At 45.9% G+C, this 19,165-nt stretch overlaps 1 protein-coding gene across 1 annotated transcript; it reads left to right on the top strand.

The window, feature by feature from the left end:
* Positions 1 to 1,861: 1,861 nt before the first annotated feature.
* On the top strand, positions 1,862 to 17,548 carry Pwp1 (PWP1 homolog, endonuclein). Its single transcript, XM_032910273.1, has 14 exons — positions 1,862 to 2,024; positions 4,112 to 4,170; positions 4,296 to 4,480; positions 6,127 to 6,309; positions 7,919 to 8,029; positions 8,651 to 8,781; positions 9,202 to 9,263; positions 11,156 to 11,252; positions 11,955 to 12,016; positions 13,419 to 13,530; positions 14,623 to 14,713; positions 14,809 to 14,930; positions 15,860 to 15,965; positions 16,693 to 17,548. The coding sequence occupies exons 1-14, from the start codon at positions 1,953 to 1,955 to the stop codon at positions 16,800 to 16,802; spliced, it is 1,503 nt and encodes a 500-aa protein (XP_032766164.1). The 5' UTR covers positions 1,862 to 1,952; the 3' UTR covers positions 16,803 to 17,548.
* The last annotated feature ends 1,617 nt before the right edge of the window (positions 17,549 to 19,165 follow it).

Genomic DNA, 19,165 nt, shown 5'->3' with positions numbered 1-19,165 from the left:
TCTGCAAGAGGATTTTTATTGATCAGGATACACAGGCATCTGTGGGCGTCCCAGTCAATTCGGAAGACTGGCGTGCCTAGCAGACCAGGGACGGGTTTTTATAGGGTATTGGGGAGCAGAAGCAGGCTTACAGAAGCAGATGCATGGTTGGTGGATTCAAGTGAGGCGCAGATGTATGGTTACACCCAATTGGCTATTCAAATGAGGTTGTCACACAGCAAGAGAATACGTGTAGGTTGGGGCGTCCGGAATGTCAGGGGCTAAGGGCTTATCTCTTGTTAGGTGGCCCATAAAGCAATATCAATAATTTAGACTGGTTTCTGTATTTTGTTTTCTTTTATGATCTGTTTCGTCTAAATGATGGGTCAGCTTGTCCCACAAAGCTTGGACACATCTGAACTTTCCCAGGCTTATTTTAGTTCTGAGTCTGTGTATCTAAAAACTTACTTTTTACTTCTATAGTTGAGGGCCTTGGGCTTGTACAATTCCCTTTCTGGGAGGGGGTCTTTCAGTAGGGGGCATCTCCAGGAGAAGACAAAGGCCTGGGATAAGGGAAGCGCCCAAGAATCGATGGGGGTGGCCTTAGCTGTGACTCACAGCATTGGGGATATGGGACCTGAAGAGGCTACCTCCTATATCCAGAACAGAACCCCAGTGGAGTGACAGAGACAGCAACCCATAAAACTTTTCAACCCAAAATTTATCCTATCTACAAGTAATGCAGGCATGAGGATGGAAGCAGAGGCTGAGGGAATGGCCAACCAATAACCATCCCAACTTGAGACCCATCCCATGGGCAAGCACCAATCCCTGACACTATTAATGATACTCTGCTGTGCTTGCAGACAGGAGTATATTGTCCTCTGAGAGGCTTCACCCAGCAGCTGACTGAGACAGATACAGACACCCACAGCCAAACAGTAGATAGAGCTTGAAGACTCTTACGGAAGACTAGGAGGAAGGATTGTGGGTCCCAAAGGGGATAGGAACTCAGAGTCAACTAACCTGAACCCTTTGGGTTCTCACAGTCTGAACCACCAACCAAAGAACATACAGGCTGGACCTAGGCGCCCCTCCCCATATGTATCAGATGGGCAGCTTGTTCTTCATGTGGGTCCCAAACAACTGGAACCGGGCTATCACAAAAGCTGTTGCCTGTATGCGGGATATGTTTTTCTACCTGGGCTGCCTTGTCTGGCCTCAGTGGGAGAGGAAGTGCCCAGCCTCGCAGTAACTTGAAGTGCCAGCGGGTAGGGGGGGAGTCTAACTAAGGGGGCCTTACCCACCCAGAGAAAGGGAGGGGGCTTGAAGGATTGGGGGAGGGGGTGCCCGGGAGGGAAGCAGTGAGCCGGACGTAAAGTGAATTTTAAAAATTAAAAAAGAAAAATAAAGAAATATAAGGTGGCTGGAGAGATGGCTCAGTGGTTAAGAGCACTGACTGCTCTTCCAGAGGTCCTGAGTTCAATTCCCAGCAACCACATGGTGGCTCACAACCATCTGTAATGGGATCCGATGTCCTCTTCTGGTGTGTCTTAAGACAGCTACAATGTGCTCGTACACATTAAATAAATAAATCCATATATATATGGAAACTCCTTTAAAAACTAAATTTAATCTAAAGGTTAAGATAAACCTCCCACAGATGTCTCCACTTGTCATCTCTTAGTCCATGGAACAACGCGGAAAATGGAGTGGTGGTACGGGATTTTAACTCTGGAGTCCCAAGAACTTTAGAATTCCAAGTTCTTCCTTTGTCTCCAAGAAGCCACTGTCCAGGGTCATTATTTGCATGCGGCCTCGCCCACCTCTTGCAAGTTCCCCGCCCCTTTCCCTTGGCGCCTGCTAATGACGTCAGGCAGGCGCCCGCGCCTGCGCGTTGTTCCTCTACGTGGAGCTCATAGCCTCTCCCAGCGACCAGGTGTCTTGTTCGCGCTGGGTTCAAGCCGAACATCATGAACCGCAGCCGCCAAGTGACCTGCGTGGCCTGGGTCCGCCGCGGCGTGGCCAAAGAGACGCCAGACAAGGTGAGGTTTGTGTGTGGGGAGTCGCCTCCGGATGCCCGCGGGCTCGGCCCCGTCTGGGGACGCACGCGCCGGGCTTGAGCCACTGGATGGGACCTGCTAAGGTTGGCCGGACTGTAGCCACGTGAGGTGTAGCCACGGAGTGTGGCTCTGTTGCCCAGGGCGAGTAGAGACAACGCGCTCCTTCCTGTCAGGAGCTGGAACCCTGATCCCACCCCCTAGATGCGCGAGCACGTGGACTCTGTGCACTGGGAAGGGGCGGGGGTGCTTGCTGCTTAGGAGTTTCTTACGCTGATCCAGATAAAACGTTCTGGGGCAGAGGGAACAAGGTGTCAGTGTGACACATTATGAAGGAAGTCATACAAAAGCTGGAGACTGTGGCAAAGGGGGCGGTTACTCAACCGGTTTTGTTCATTACACTAGGTGTTTTCTGCAAGCGAAGCGGAGCCTAGAGTTCCGGGATATGTTGGAGCGAAATAGGGCAAAGCCCTGGTTTTTTGCACTTGACTTTCGGGATGGCGGGGGGCGGGGGGAGGTGTAAGTGTCCTGAAAGAAGTGAAGAGGTTGCTGTGATAGACACGGGGTGGCCTGAACATGAATTTACATGCGATGAGGGATGGAAATACTTAGAGGTGTAAATTCCGCTAGAGTACAGATAGTGTTTAGTCACTGTTTTTCTTCGGTGTTTTGCCAACAGCAAACAATCAGTATATATTTATAGCATAGGGACAACAAATCACCTCATTAAAATTTCTCCAAAAGGAAATTGTTTTTATTTTTAAGGGGACATCCACAGCTTTCGAAGAATTAGGAGAGTCTTAAAAATCCCTAGTTCTCATGTGCCAACCCCAAGCAATACAAATATTCATGTGTTCATGTGTTTGTGTATGTGTGCTCTGTCTGACTGAACCCAGAGCTAGCTAACTGTGATAGAGTGGCTAGCCAAAGCACCAGGAATTCTGTCTCTGTAGTCCTCAGGGCTGAGATTATAGGTGTGCTCTACACTACACCTAGCTTTTAAGTGGATTCTGGGATGGAATTTAGGTTCTTATGCGTGCTCAACAAACACTTTACTGATTGACCTACCCATTCCCAGTGTTTTTCAGTCTTTAATTTCTGGATCTTTCTCAGGCAGAATTGAATGTCATTCTCAGGAAAATTCTTGTATCACAGAATCCTTTGTTGTTGTTTTGGAGACCGGGTGTCATTCTGTAGCCCACGGTGGCCTCAGACTTATGGCAATCCTCCTGCTTCAGCTTCCTAAACACTGGAGTCAGAGGTGCGAGCTACTGAGGATCTGGAGCAATTGATTCACCTTCAGTCCTGGAGCTTTGCCATTATGGCCAACCCACACTGTGGGCTTCAGTAGATAAACAATACCAAACCAGTGTTGGCCTTTCCAAGCTTAATGTCGTAGTGTTAGGGTCTTTTCTTTTCTCCAGACAGGGCTCACTCTGTAGGCACGGCAGGACTGGAACTCACAAAGATCCGCCAGCCTCTGCCTCCACTACCGCCTGGCCCTTAGGTGTGTTAAAGGCATTGAGTCGCTGTTTAGGTGAGGGGATGCCAGTTTTGAAAAGAATAGCCTTAGTTTTTGAACTCCATTAGAACAAAAGATAAACAAGTGGGAAATGTTACTGGAAGTTGGGAAAATAGAGCTGGAATTCAAGATTGGGGGAAGTTGGCGGGGAACTGGTTCCCTGAAAGAGTCTATTTACATTTGGCAGGGATGTTGGGGAAAAAGCAGAGGACCAATGTTATGTGGTTTGTTAATAGGTGACCTCTAGCAAGAGAGGGAGGCGCCCTTGGAGTCTGGGGTAGTTGGAAGAAAAATGGCCACCACAGATCCATTTTCCAAAAGCCAGCCTATTTGAATATTGAGGAAGGTAGAGGAGCAGAGTGAACATGACCTCTGAACAGCGTTAGGTGGGAGGGGTCTTTATACAAGCCCCGCCTCCTTAAATTTAGAGCCTAGATCAATGTGTGAGATGTCTTGATGGCTCTTGGTTAACATTTGCCTGAAGACCCAGTTCAAAGGCTTCCGATGATGTGTGTAAATATGCTCTAATGAAGTGCTTGCTCCCTCGTAGGTAGAGCTAAGTAAAGAGGAAGTGAAACGTCTCATTGCTGAAGCAAAAGAAAAGTTACAGTAAGTGATTTCAAGTAGTTTCCAAGTGTTGCTGACTGTGGTCAAGTCCAGGTGAAGTTGTGTCATGTGCCTGTTGTTAGGAGGTGCCATCAGGGTGACGTCTTTTTCCTCTCTGTTTCACTCAGAGAGGAGGGTGGGAGTGAGGAAGAGGAGGCAGGCAGTCCTTCAGAAGATGGCATGCAGAGAGCCCAGACCCAGGCCCGCCCTACGGAGCCGCTGGAGGATGGGGATCCACAAGACGACCGTACACTGGACGACGATGAGCTGGCAGAGTACGACTTAGATAACTATGACCAAGAGGACAACCCAGGTGGGAAGTGGCTCACCTCCGCTGTGTCTGCCCATAGCGCTCCAGGTCCTGCTGCCTTATCCACAGCTTTCGTCTCTGACTCTCCCTGGGGTCAGGTCCGATGATTTGGCTCAAGATTTGGACTTGTTTCCTAAACTGGTTTAGAGGGAAGCTCGGATCCACTGGTCTAAGGTATAGCTTTGAGATCTAAGGAGACCGTCTACTTGATGGCACGGGTCGTGACCATCTGACTGACGTGTGAGCTCCGTGCAGCTCCAGCACTGTTGTTGGGGATAATGAGGAGAGGCAGCCTGGTTGGCAGGAGCGGGCTGAGGCACAGCAAGGGCAGTGACCCAGTAGGAAGCCGGGGAGTACAGCACTGAGAAAGCCGCTTGTGCAGCACAGGAGGCAGAGCAGTGAGTGTAAAGAACCGGTAGACGCTGCAGTTCAGTTCCTGGCCTTCTGTGTGGTCTCCAGCGTTGTCACTCTGAGGGGGTTATGAGCTCTATAACGTGTGACTCCGAACCTGGAGTCCTTGTGGACTCTGGAACCTTGTGGGATTCTCAGAATTCAGCAACTCCCAACTTAAAACACCCGAAAAACAAGTGAGCTGGCACATAAAACAAACATCAGCTCAGTTGTTTCCGCTGTTGCTGCAGCTGAGTGAAGTCACCACACCACTCTGTTCTCCGATTTCAGTGGGCGAGGGTGGTCTGCAGAAGCGTGTTGTTCCTTACGTAAAGGAGAACACACAGCAAGTACCGGAGAAGGTGCTTTTCTCATCCCATGTGTTCTCTTGATCTCCTGTGCCTTTTGGCTGCTGCTGCTGCTCCGACCCTCTTTCCTCGGGCGGTGTCACCATCCTCAGCTTCACTGCCCCACCAAGTAATGGACACGATTACAGTACTGCTGGGCTGTGTGGCAGGCACTGTGGGGTCGGGTGCTGTTCCTTTTCATAGGAGCTTGGATTTGGTTTGCTTTCCATTTTGGCCCTACCATTTGCTCCCCACCAGCCAGAAATAATGCCATCACATTATAAATCCTTGGTTTAGGTCAGAACTCAGAGGATTTAATCCCTTCATGGAAGGTTGTCATCTGGCCACCCATTCCCTAACACAGAGCCTTTAAAAGATAGGTCAGATCCAAACCATGGCGTCACCCTAGGTCCACGCGTGGCTGCCCTTGCAAAGGTAGTGTAAAGCTTCCCTTTTGAGTTTTGTGGCGCGCACAGTTGTGTGACTATGAGAGCCCTGCCCGCAGAGCAGCCTAGCTGACTGTGAAGCCTGCCGTCTTAGTTTTTAACTAACAACTGGTTTGTTGATAACTGTTTTGGGGAACACATTTTTTTCAAAATACTCAAAGCTACCTCTCTTTGCCTTCTAATTATATGGGACAAGGTAGAAAATCTGAACAGAGCTGTAATGCTTTCTAAAAAGGTTAAATTCTTGGTTTAATTCTTTCATTCAAAGATTGTGACTTCCAAGACTTAGGAATTCATCCCACATGTCAAATAGAAATGACGTGGGAGTTTGTACAGCTTCCTCTATTAATAGAGCAGTATGGTTGGTAATACAATAGACCCAAGCCAAAAACTAGAAGTCTTGGGGAAAAGTTTTGTCAGGGTGATTTTTAACTTTTCTGTTTTGATGGGTGGATTCTGATTACAGATGCTGAGACCATTGGCGAATCTCTGTTGGGGCTTACGGTCTATGGCAGTAACGATCAGGATCCATACGTCACCCTCAAAGACACGGAACAGTATGAGCATGAAGACTTCTTGATTAAGCCGACCGACAACCTCATTGTCTGTGGCCGTGCCGAACAAGAGCAGTGTAACTTAGAGGTGCACGGTGAGTAGAGGAAATGCCCACTAGAAAGCTTTCCGCGGGTGCTAAAACAGGGCAGGGCACACTGCTGCGCACCTCATGAGTTGGTAACACACCACGTTTACACCGTACATCCTGTGCTGGTCATTCTAGGCATGTAGCATCTAGAGATGGGTCCCTGGGGAAAGGGGTTCTTGTTTTTATTTCTTTGTGTGTGATGTTCTGGCTGAATGTAACTGTGTGCTGCATTGTGTAAATGCTTGGTGCCCAGAGAAACCAGAACAGGGTGTTAGCTCCCTGGAACTGTAGTTACAGACAGTTGTGAGAAGCCATGGGCACTGGGAGTTAGGACCCGGGCCTCTGCAAGAGCAACAGGTGACCTTGTCCTGCATTGTTTTCTTGTTTGTTTTAGCTACTTGAGATAGTTTCCTTCACAGAATATTCTGTTTTCTTAACACAGAACTACCACTCTTTTTAAAGATTTATTCACTGTATACATTTACCCGAAGGTCTATTTGTGTACCAGGAGTGTTGTACTTCATAACTTTCTTAGGAATCACAATGTAAATATCTGTGTTTTCCAATGATCTTAGGCGACCTCTGTGAAAGAGTCATTTGACCCCCAGAGGGTTCCCCACTCATAGGGAAACCTGTAATTACTAGTTGTCCATTTTAGCCCCCATATCATGGTGTTCTGTCAATATTTGTAAAATGCTTCTAAACGATCACATGTATAACATGAAGTTGTCCTAACTCCTGTTAGCCCAGAGCCATGCAGGTTAATTATCTTTCTAAGACCAATTCTGTCTGAGAGTGGTGACGTAGGCCTGTTTTCCAGCATTTGGGAGGCTGAGAAAGAGAATCCATGCAAAAGAAATGTAAATAGTATTAGTGTCTGTGAGATTGGTTCAATGCATGCACATCTGAGGTCATTAGATTACCACCAGTTTAATTTACAATGTATGCCGCACATTGGTGGTGGCCAAGGTTTTGCAAGACCATGCCTTCTCAGCAGATAGAATGTGACATGTAATTTCCCAGTTCCCAGAATCTGTCCCGTAATCAGAGATCTGAAAAACAAAAGTCCTCACCTTATGTTATAACTTCTTCCTTAATAGAGGGCCTATTAAAGGAGACGGGACAAGTAGAACTTGCTTATTGGGCTTTCTTAATGTGACTTTGCTCCTTACCTTCTGTGTCCATGAATGTTGAAGAGCTGCTTTTGTGAGTTGCTGTTTTTGAAAGGGAGCCCCTTCAATATTTGGTCTGCATTATTAGTCTTCATAAACTCTTGGAATAGTGAAATAATTTTTGGCAGACATTTACATTTCTAAGGACTATTATTTTCCTCCAATGTTGTTTTTGTTTTTTCTGACTTAAAATCAGCTAGACCTTTAGCTGATAACATCAGTCCTAGGCTAGGGTGTGTTTTGTGCTGAAGGAAACAGAATCATTTATCTGGCTGGCCATATTCATGGAAAATGCCAGGAAGTGAGAATGTGTTAGACTGGACAGACATGCTATGGGAGTAGTGACCGTGGCCTCTCTTGTCAGTGCATCACCTGTCTAGTTTTAAGTGTTCTGAGGTAGCTGAGAGCTCTCTTACTAAAGTCTCTCTTTCCACTCTTTTTAGTGTACAATCAAGAAGAGGAGTCTTTCTATGTCCACCATGACATACTCCTGTCTGCATATCCTCTGAGTGTGGAATGGCTGAATTTTGATCCTAGCCCAGATGCGGCTACTGGTAATCGGGAAACTTGTTTGTTCTTCATGGGTCAGAACTGTCTCTGAGAGTGTGAAGCGGTACTTACGTAATCTCTAGTTTAATGTCACTTAATTGCTTGGGGTCTGTGTGCCTCCAGACTTTAGATAAGCCACTACACTATGGGATGAAAGATCTATTGGATCTCATGAAAGCCTAGTGTAAAATGTTACCAGCTCCGATTTAGGGGCATGGCCTGTCTCAGAAAACATTTAATGGGCCAGTTATGGGATGGTAGTGTATCATTTGGGAACTGGGAGAGGAGAATCTTAAGTTCCGGGCCAGCCTGGACTATATACTGGGACCTTGTCTCAAAAAGCTTTAAAAAAAAAAAAAACAGGTAAAAGTAAAACGAAGGCCTTGTCCTGTGTAACCAGCCTCTCCTGGTGCTCATGGTCTTGACTTGACCCTTATCCCTGCAGTATCTGACTCTCAAGCCAGCAGCTCAGGGATGGCATGGGAACCGTGAGATCTGCAGGGTTCCACGATGGTGTCTGCAGTGGGGTTGAGAAGCACTGTTCACGTCATTGCACAGTGTGATGTGCTAGACTGGCAGGTTTGGTGTTAGTTTTGTAATGGGAAGGGCACTGTTTCTTTCCATAGGAAATTACATTGCTGTGGGAAACATGACCCCTGTCATTGAGGTGTGGGACCTGGATATCGTGGACTCTCTAGAACCAGTCTTCACACTGGGAAGCAAGCTTTCAAAAAAGAAGAAGAAGAAAGGGAAAAAGGTAAAGAGGAGTAGATATTTGAAAAGACAAACTGGGCTAAGTTACTGGAGAGGGGGGTGTAGGAACATGTATTTTTGCAATCAGATAGCTTTGGTGGAACAGGACAGGAAGTTACAGGGTCCACATGAAACATTGGCCTGTAATCATCACACAGAACGGATGGTCCAGATGGTGAGTCTTCAGGTAGAAGAGCTGTTCTTCTCAGTGCTAGTTTTGGACCTGAGTTTCTGTTCACCTACTTGTGTGAAGAATTACCTGTTTTCTTGTAGATTTTAAAGTGGGTTTGGGGAGAGCTGAAGGGCAGTGTTGACAGGTTATGAGTTGCTGTGGTTTCTTTCTGAAGAGGAGGATTTACAATGATAATTAGACAGTAGGATGGCAGTTCGTGATGGGTTTTTAAATAATTAAAATGTTTTACAGAGTTCATCAGCAGAAGGACATACTGATGCTGTCCTTGACCTTTCCTGGAATAAGACAGTCAGGTAAAGTTGCATGTGTGTAATGTGGCCTGAGTGTTGTAGCTCACTCCTGCGCTGTCCGTCTGCTGTGCTGGGGTCTTTGTGTCCACCTTACTCCCATTCCTGCAGTTCATATCACTCGGGCAGCAGCTGTGCGCTCACTCATCCCCTGGCAGGCTTTGCCACTGGGGAGTGTGTACCACAGTGACAGCGGTGCCTGGGACACTGGTGCTCCCCAGCAAACACTATCCTCACTTTGTTACATTTTCGAATTTCACTGACTTTTTCATCTGAAACTCTGGTCAAGTACTCAGAGCGCAGAACCATCACTTTGACCCCTCTAGTTCCGTACGTTCACATTGGGCAAAGGCCACCACTACTTCCATCTTGAGATTTTCTGTCTTCCCAGACTGAACTCTATACCTTCTCCCCCTTCCTCCCATCCCTGGCTACCACCATCCCACTTCCTGCTTAAATGTTTTTAGAATGTGTTTTGGGTTTTGTTTTCTTTTGTTTCTTTTTTTTTTTTCAAGACATGGTCTTGGTTTGTAGTTATGGCTATCCTAAAGCTCACTGTGTAGGGTAGGCTGCTCTCCAACTCAGAGCTCCACCTGCCTCTGCCTTCCACGAGCTGGAATTAAAGTCATGGGCCATTATATCTGGCATTGTTTTTTAAAGATGTAGTCTCACTGTCACCCAAGTGCTCTCAAGCCCTGTCTGCCTCAGCCCCCAGAACTGAACTGTGCACGCGTTTCTTCTGATCGGCGTTGTGCATCACAGCGCTCATTGACCTTATGTGTGGGAAATGTGCTTTTCAGACCAAATCGTAAAAGTATGTTCTGAATAATACCTAGCTAGACCTGTGTTTCCAAATATTTCTGTCATGCTGTGGGTTGTCTTTTCATTCTCTTTGTAAATCGTTTTGTTGATTTAAACCATTTTGTTGATTACGTGTCTCCAGTTGCGTCCGAGAAGTGCTCCTTACCCAGGTCATCAAGATGAGTGTTAATGAGCTGCTCTGGGATTTTAGAGTGTTAGCTCCCACACTTAAGTCTGCCATCCATGTTGAGGTGTGTGGGTGCTGAGATGGAGATCAGACTTTTTCACAAGGATAGCCACTGTCCTAGACTCATTTGTTGAAAATGTCATCACTGTCATTCCCCCAACTTGAACATTTCATTGTCTTGGCACTTTTAAAAGTCAAAAATACTAATTATGGAGAAAGCAAACTAAAACACAGCCACGACCCAGTGGGCAGCAGACATATAGTTCAACTCACTGGGAAGCTGAGGCGGGAATACTGCTTAAGCACAGGGTTTGAGACGGGCAACAGGGAGACCACATCCCCAAAAAACAAACAAACAGGCTGGAGAAGTGGCTCAGTGGTTAGGAGTGCTTACTGCTCTTAAACAGGACCCACATGCAGTGGCTCAAAATAAAATGTATTTTCTGAGATTTACTTTGTTTGGTTAGTGTATGGATCTATCTATTTTGTTGTGATACTCTTAACTTTCCCATTAATTTTAAAATTGGGAACTGTGTGCTTCCCAGTTTTATTATGGGTCCCTTGTACAGGCTTAGAAATTTTAGAATCTTGCCACTTTCTGCTGAAGTTAAGTAAGCTTTTGAGCAGAGCGGGTTGAATGTGTTGGTGTGACTGAGTCTGTAATCAGCTCGTAGCTCAACCTGGAGGAGCTGTTTGCATCTCAACATTATATCTTCCGGTACAGAAGGAGGGTCTTTCCACTTTCACATGCTTCCCTTTATTTTGATAATCTTTGGTAGTCTTCAAAATGTAAGTCTTAAGGATTGTTTTTTAAATGCCCTAGTATTTTACTGTTTTGATTTACAAGTGAACGTACATTTAATGCCCTTTGTTTTAAAAGTGACTTCTCTCTTTTGTTTATGTTTCTCAGAAACGTGCTGGCGAGTGCATCAGCAGACAGCACTGTAATCCTGTGGGATCTGTCTGTGGGGAAGCCAGCAGCCAGGCTTACTGCACATACAGACAAGGTATGGTTACTCAGTGAGGAGAAGGCTTCTAAAGAAATGCAGGTCACTGGCTAAAGTCGTCGGACATTTGTACATGGCTGTCTGTGATTACAAAGTGCTTTGGGCAGCACAGTGAGGTTCACTTAGCCCTGTGTGGTGGATACAATCCTGGGATCTTACAGAATAGGAATCAGGAACATTAATGTCCTGTGACTTGCTCATGGAGCCTCCTGAGGCTGGGGCGAGGGTAAGGGAGTCGTCACAGCAGTGGTACGGAAAGACTGTAGTGGACCTCAGAACTCTGCTCCTGTACTGAGAGCAGCCAGACCGAGACCTGAGCACTCGCCCCTTCCATTCTGCTCCCCCTTTCTTCTAAGGGTCAAGTGTCCACCACAAGGTTTGAAGAGTGCTGTATTCTTCTTAGAAGGTCCAGCCTGTATTTGAGGATAGTTTCCCTTTTGAGTGTTTAATGACGGGCTCCTTGGCCTGGCACAGTGGCACATGCCTTCAATCCCAGCGCTGAGGAGGCAGAGGTTCAAGGCCAGCCAGGTTTCAGACCAACCATGCCTATACAGTGAGACCCTCTCCAGACATCAGAACAGACAAGGATTACACACTGTTGGAATTTCAGGTGAATGCATAGAACAGTCAGTTGTGTCTCAGCACACTCGCAATATTACTCCAGGCGGGTAAAGATAGGTCTCTTACCTTTCCTTCCTTTAGGTTCAGACTCTGCAGTTTCATCCATTTGAAGCACAGACTCTGATTTCTGGGTCCTATGACAAGTAAGAAAGCACTTCTCATACTGCTGTTGCACTGTCCTTGAACTAATTTAAAAGTACTTGGCCTGGGGGTGTAGCTCAGAAAGGCCACTGCGCAGTATGCACTAGACCTTGAGTTCTGTCTGCACCAAGACAAGACAGGTAGGGGTGCCATCTGATGCTTGCACAGGCTGTACTACTGAGGTGCTACGTGTTTAAATTGTGAGTGCTGTTTTTCAACCCTGATCCTTCATTCTCTCTAAAAAGAAATGAGGTTTTTGTCATAGTAACCCAATTATAGGAACTAGCAACTTCCTGGTTTTAAAAGATGTATGAGTTAGCCAGGTTTTGTGATAGAAGCTCAGTGACAGTCACTTTTGTCTTTTGAGGTTCTGTCCTCGTAGACTGAGTTCAGCTGGGAACTGCTCCGAGTGTCTTGGTTAGGCTAAACAGACATTTGATTCTCCAAAGGCAGATACTCCAAGGCCTTTGGAGACTTAGTTCGGAGCTAGTGGACTTCCTCTCCCTTCCTTCCCTCTACCCCAATGTCATATGACCTGGGAGATGTGCTCTGTCTCTACAGAGAGCATTCTCACACTGCATGGCAGGAGCTATGGGAATAAGAAATGGAGGAACCCTGATCACAGATTGTATCTGAGGGGAGGGGTGGCAGGCAGAATCAGACCAGTTAGCAGTCTTTGTTTTGATTCCTTACCCTTTAGAAGAGTTTAAGTTTCCAGTTTTTCTTAGATGTGATTTGTGAAGAATTGTAAGACAGACTTGTATCTCTTACTTCCCCAAACACAGTAACCTGACTAGAACACCCGTGCTTGGATCCTGAGTTGCATGGCTCTGAGCCTGACCTGGGGAAGGGAAATAAGAATTCCTCAGGACTTTGGAAATAGGATTCATCCACAAGTCAAGGCTTTGATCTGCAGAAGAATTAGGCCCTGGTTAGAGCCACAGTGACAAACAGGCTCAGCAGTTAGGGACAGTTTGTTTTTCCAAAGGATCCTGTTTCAGTTGCTAGCACCCTAAGTTCAGTTCCAGGGGGATCTGACGCCTTCTTTGGCTTCTGGAGGCATGCACACACAGCACATACATTTATGCAGGTAGAACACTCTGATACGTAAATAAATCCAAACAGTTCAGCAGGCTGGAGAGTGGCTCAGTCAGTAAGCGAGTTCTCCTAAGTTCTAGTCCCTACATCAGATGGCTCACGGCCACCTGCGATTCTGACTCCAAGGGTCCATGTCCTCTGAAACATGCACACATAATGGACACCCACCCACCCAACACAGTGGAACTTATTCTTTTCTTCAGTTCAGAACCTTAAAACAGGCTTTTGATAATTGAATTCTTAATTTGCAATGCTGCTGTTACCATTTCACTGAACTAAACGTAACCCTAGCACGCATGTGTGCAGATCCGTGGCTCTGTATGACTGCAGAGATCCCAGCCAGAACCACCGTCTGTGGAGGTTTAGTGGGCAGATCGAGAGAGTGACCTGGAACCACTTCTCACCGTGCCATTTCTTGGTAAGAATATGCATTGTTTTTTCTAATTCCACTATAGAGAAATTCTCAGAAAAGCATTTTCTCTGCTAGTGTGAAATTTCTGGGCCTTAGAATTGAAATAAAGTGTGTTGTGTAACAGTACAAAAAAAAAATTACTTAACTTCAAAAAAATATTAGTAGGGGTTGGGGATTTAGCTCAGTGGTAGAGCGCTTGCTAAGACCCTGGGTTCGGTCCCCAGCTCTGAAAAAAAAGAAAAAAGAAAAAAAAATTAGTAGTTTTTGAATTAGATAATTTTCAACTATTCCATTAAATAATTTTACCGCTTATATTTTTGAAATACTAATAATAATATCCTGTTGTTTCAAGGTCTTGATATAGGATCTTTGTAGCCCACACTATTCGCTTGACCCCGCAAATCCTCCTCCTCCTACCTATTTTTGGTGTTTTTTAATGGTTAAATCAGTCCAAAAGACACTTTAATTCCTTATGCATAATTAAACTCTAGAGATGAGGGTTGCCAGTGATTAATAGCACTGCCTACCAGATAGGAAGAAAGTAAAGACTTTCCAAACGTTCTACTAACATCAACCAAGCAGAAATAGGCCTAGCGTTGTAGCAAGGAGCACCTGTCTCGCACCTTTGCCGTCTGCACTGGTGTTGCTGTGTGTGCAGAGCTCTGGGTCTTTCCCTTTGCTTCTGATTCTGAAGAGCCTCACAGCTGATCTCCATCTCTCAGTCCACTGCCATGGCGATCCTGAGGCAGGTCTGACCGTGCCGTTCTTCTTACGTTCCTCACCAGCTCAGCATCCATCTTCTTCCTCCCTCTGCCCCTGTCTGTGCTCCTCAGCTCACTGCTTCAGCAGCCGTGCTCACCCAGACTCTGTGCCAGCCCACTGCTCTCGAGTTACCGCCCCTGCACCACACACCCATGTCCCCGTCTGCCCCGGGCAGTGACTGCCATTTCCCTCCTCTCTCCTGCTTCATGAATGTAGCTCATACAAAAGACGTTCTCGTGTTGACTTCACAGGTTAAACAGGTTTTACTGTAATTTATGTACTTCTCCATGGCCACGTTAGTGTCCTATAACACGCTCTGCCCGTCCTTCCCTGCAGGCCAGTACAGATGATGGATTTGTATATAATCTGGATGCGCGCTCAGATAAGCCGATTTTTACACTTAATGCACACAACGATGAAATCTCTGGTGAGCAAGAATGACGTTTCTTTCAAATGCATTATGTGATGACAGAGTAAATCTAAATCGCAGGCAGTAGCTTCTGAACTGATCTTTTCTTCCAGGTCTTGATCTGAGCAGTCAGATCAAAGGCTGCCTTGTGACCGCTTCAGCAGACAAATTTGTGAAGATCTGGGACATCTTAGGAGATAGGCCAAGTCTCGTTCATTCTAGAGACATGAAGATGGTGAGCATCCCCTGGCGCCTTTACTGTGTGTCAGACCTATGTGCTTGTCTTTCCGGGACTCGCTGCAGTCACGGATGTGTGAGGCTGAGATGGTGGGAGGTACTATCTGAATTCTTCCTGGTTCACACATTTCATAGTCAACTCGATCTGATCAAGAAGATTGGGGAAAGGGCAGGGAGTGGCCTCAGCTTAGCTTAGGGCTGCCTCAGGACATCGTGGAAGTCAGGCGCTAGAGCTATGGGGGCTCTGTTTACTCCTCATAGCTAGCTCTGTCCGCATCCAAGTTGATGATATGCAGGTGAGCAAACATGTAGAGTAAGTAGTGTTCTCTAACAGACAGCGAGTTCTGGCTGTGTAGGCCCTGAGTTATGACAGTAACACTGGCGGCACAGTGACTATCACAGCAGTTAAAACTGTGTCCGTGCACTTAGCTTACTGAAAGGCAGGCAGGCAGGCATGAAGTTTCTTAGCTCCTCCCAGGGGTGTGTGTGTGTGTGTGTGTGTGTGTGTGTGTGTGTGTGTGTGTGTGTGTGTGTGTAACTACTTGATTCAGTATTTACTCCCAAATGAGTTCTCTAACTGAAGTTTTCTTTTTCTCGCCATACTTTGTGTAATATCTAGAGTAAAAATGGAATGTTGAATGTTTACGTAAGGGGAGCTAGAGAGAGGCACGACTGCTAAGGCTGGTGACCACGGTGTAAAAGAGAGCAGAGTCCTGCAGGTGGTAGAGCATCTGCCTAGAAATCCCTGCTCCCCAGCCTGCACACACGCAGAGAGACTATTTAGGAAAAAAGGCTTGGTAGTGACCTATAGTATCACTGTTACTGTTTAAAAAGATGAATTAACTTTCTGGTAAGAGAGCCCTAGAAGAATGGGACCTACAACATAGTGGTGTCATGACCAGCCTAGAACTGTTCTTTTCTCCCCAGGGAGTTCTCTTTTGTTCTTCATGCTGCCCTGATTTGCCGTTTGTTTATGCCTTTGGAGGACAGAAAGAAGGGCTTCGGGTTTGGGACATAAGCACTGTGTCTTCAGGTGAGACCCTTCAAGCTCCTGCTCCTTCTGAGAGCATAAGAACAGGGCTGGCATTTGATGTGCTGAGTAGATGGCAAAGGCCCGTCCAGTGCGCATCCTGTAGTCCTTACTTAGAAATGAGGATGGGCACGGGTAAGCTGGCCTTCAGAGTTAAAGTGTAAATTATGTTTAATTACCTTAAAATTGAAAAGCTTCGTGGGAAGCTGGAAGACAATATAGAAGTCTCAAGGAAGAGCCTTCCCTTTCACCTCCCCCTGTCCGTCCGAGTGCCTCAGTGTGCTCCTTCCCCAGCTATCACAACTTCCCCTTCAGAACAGGAACTGTTGACAGTCTTGAGGTTGTCTGGTGTGGTCTGTAAACAGTAGGTCTCCACTAAATTCTCCCTCCCATGAGGAAGGATCCGAAGGTTGTCTGGGTTGCTCTGATTTGAATTTCTAAGTATGTATAGATTATCTATCTAAGTGTGGTCACGATAAAAACAGAGGGAAATAAGAAAACCTGAGGCAGAGCCCTGTCCCAGGTAGATCAGAGAATAGGACAAGCCCAAGAGATGTACAGAAAGACGATTCAGAAAAGCTTCACTCACTCAGTACGTTAACTGATCGGGCTTCCAAGTTGGTTACTGCCTCACTTAGTGTTAATGTTTTCACCTCGAAGCAGACCCTTGTTTTATACTCTGCTCCTTATAGGATGCTCTCTTACCTCCTTATCTCATGTTTTCTTTCAGTAAACGAAGCGTTTGGAAGACGGGAGAGACTGGCCGTTGGCAGCATGAAAGGTTTATCTGTTAGTGGCCCCTGTAGGAGCGAGAGCCCACACACACCAATGGAGTCCTGACAAAGATCAGTTCCTGGTGTGCTTACTTAGCCCGGAGTTTTAAAAACTGGCCTAAAACTGTTCACATGTGTCTGCAGCCACAGATGAACAAAACTCCGTTCCCGTTGCCCTTCCTCTCTGCAGCTTTGGTGGCAGTCCACAGCCTTTGGGCTGCCTTCAACTGGATACTGTACAGAGTTCTTGCATTTCTTGGAAATAAAAAAAAATTTTTTTTTAAATGATTCCTTAAACAGGCCATCTGAGTAGGAACTATAGGTTTATAAAATACATGGTAACTGAAGCTTCTGAGATGGGACTTGCTGTGTTAGCCAGGCTGATGTGGCTGGTGCTTGTCCCAGCGCTAGGGAGGAGAGATGTGTACATTTCCTAGGACGTGTGGCCAGCCAGCCAGCCTGCTCAGGGATCCGCCTGCCTCCATCTTCCCAGGCGCGGATTACCCATATGCATGGTAGGTTCTAGAATTGAATTCAGGCCCTCAGGCTTGCAAGTTAAACCTGACATGAGCAGTCTCCCTGGCCCACTGTTTTACATGTGATCCCTAAAGGCATTTCACCTTTTGCATAGCAATCATGTTTTGACAATGCTACCATCCTTTGGTTATAAACTTACATGTTTTCCAGGGATATTTTGTTTAAAATGTGAATATTCTAAAAACGTTTAGAGACTAATTCATACAATTTTCTATGATCAAAATATTTTACTAAATAGAGAATAAACTTTCAGAGTAATACTCTGTAACCTTGTGAGTTTTGGTTCCAGTAAATTCTGTTTAGTTACTTCAAATAAACTCGAACTTGTCAAGCCCATAAAGTACTCTGGATTTAGCGGTCTGAGGTCAGGAATCTCATACTGCTCCCTTTAGCCACTCACTCCTCCCAGACTTTAGTTGCTAAGCTGATTTCCAAGTTTCATGATGTCGATACTTTTTGAAGTAATACAGTAAAATGCTCTATCTGTCACTGAAATTCACCTCACTTTTACTTATTCAGTATTTTCAGAATGCCAGGGCATTTCTCAGGTCTGATCAGAACTTACGTGATCATTATAAACTTCCAGAATAGAATGAAACCACCCAAGTGCTTAAACCTGTTTTCCACACTGACTGTTGTGTGGCAGATAACTGGGAAAGCACGGGATGCAGAGCTCTCTGACGGACGACTGTCTAATCCCTGTCTGAACCACCATCACTCCTGCCAGAGTAAGAACCTACGAACTGTTACTGTGATAATAAAATTAACCTGTAGTGGAGACTTACTGTGCTTTCCCTTAGTGATTCCACTGGCTTTGAGCTTGAGATTGAATTTCCTGGCTCCATCCTGTGTCTCACACCTATGACTTGTTTTTTCAGACCAGGTTTACAGAGCTATTGATCCTCAAAGTCCAGCTGTCTTTACAGAGCTAGGGTTACGGTGCACTTCGCTCCTTATCTTCTCAGATAGGACCTCAGACTCCTGTTCCTAGACTTTAACATGATGTACATACAATGGCATGCAACAAAACAGTATGCAATGACCAGGGCCCCGGGAAGGGCTTGGAAAAGTCTCTTGATGAGCAAGTTACAGTTTAGATAACCTAGATACCCTAACATTCTAGCACAAAGCACTGCTCAGTCTTGTGGGTTTTTAAACCCACTACACTGTCCCTGATGTAAAACTAAAGCACGTACAATCTAATGTGTAATACTTGGTATTACTTGGGGGTAAAGCACATGGCAACGCTACACCTCCGGCATCGTGGATGCTTCTAGGCTTTAGTCCACGAAGAAATTATTCCTGTCTTATTTCCAAAGCCTAGGACTTCTGGGCCAGTATGTATCCAGTTATCTTAGGATCTATCTGTACTAACATGAAAAAAAAATATAAGCAAGTGTAAAGTTCAGTATTATTAAGCTGCACCCAGTAGGCTGTGTAATGGCTAAGGTTACAAACTGTCCTCACACAGTAAATCCCAGCTGAGCTCTGAGCTGGACCCAGAGCACACATTCACCATATCCTGTCTGCCAGTGTGCCCTCTGAGCCAACAGCCGTCAGCATGACCCGCAACAAGGCAGAGTTTTTATCTCTTAGAAGAGTAATTGAAAATGTGTCGCTTAAACCCAAGAGCTGAAAGGTAGAAGCTACGTCCTTATAGCAAGGACTTTCTGCCCTTCCTCTTCTCTTGTAGTTTGGAGTATGTATTTAGCTTACGTATTTTGAGGAGCATCTCTGTGCAGGGCACAGAACTTAACCCAGCATGTGCTCCTGAGAAAAGGGGAGACATTACTTGGAACACTAATGGTGACAAGTGAGGTTTCATGCACTGGCCTTCAACTGTAGACCTAGTCTTCAACTGGAAACTGCTGGTTTCCAAGACAACAGTAAAGC

Source organism: Rattus rattus, chromosome 1 (genome assembly GCF_011064425.1).
Source record: "Rattus rattus isolate New Zealand chromosome 1, Rrattus_CSIRO_v1, whole genome shotgun sequence".
In the NCBI taxonomy this organism is placed as follows: Eukaryota; Metazoa; Chordata; class Mammalia; order Rodentia; family Muridae; genus Rattus; species Rattus rattus.
Note: the sequence above shows the minus strand (reverse complement) of the source record. Positions and strands in the feature narration are given on the sequence as shown.

What these genes read in the sequence shown, in the direction of transcription:
- Pwp1 (XM_032910273.1), top strand. Translation starts at nt 1,953, where the DNA reads ATGAACCGCAGCCGCCAAGTGACCTGCGTGGCCTGGGTCCGCCGCGGC. An exon ending in GTGTAACTTAGAGGTGCACG is followed by an intron (nt 6,310 to 7,918) that starts GTGAGTAGAGGA and finishes CACTCTTTTTAG; the next exon opens with TGTACAATCAAGAAGAGGAG. An exon ending in AGAAGAAGAAAGGGAAAAAG is followed by an intron (nt 8,782 to 9,201) that starts GTAAAGAGGAGT and finishes AATGTTTTACAG; the next exon opens with AGTTCATCAGCAGAAGGACA.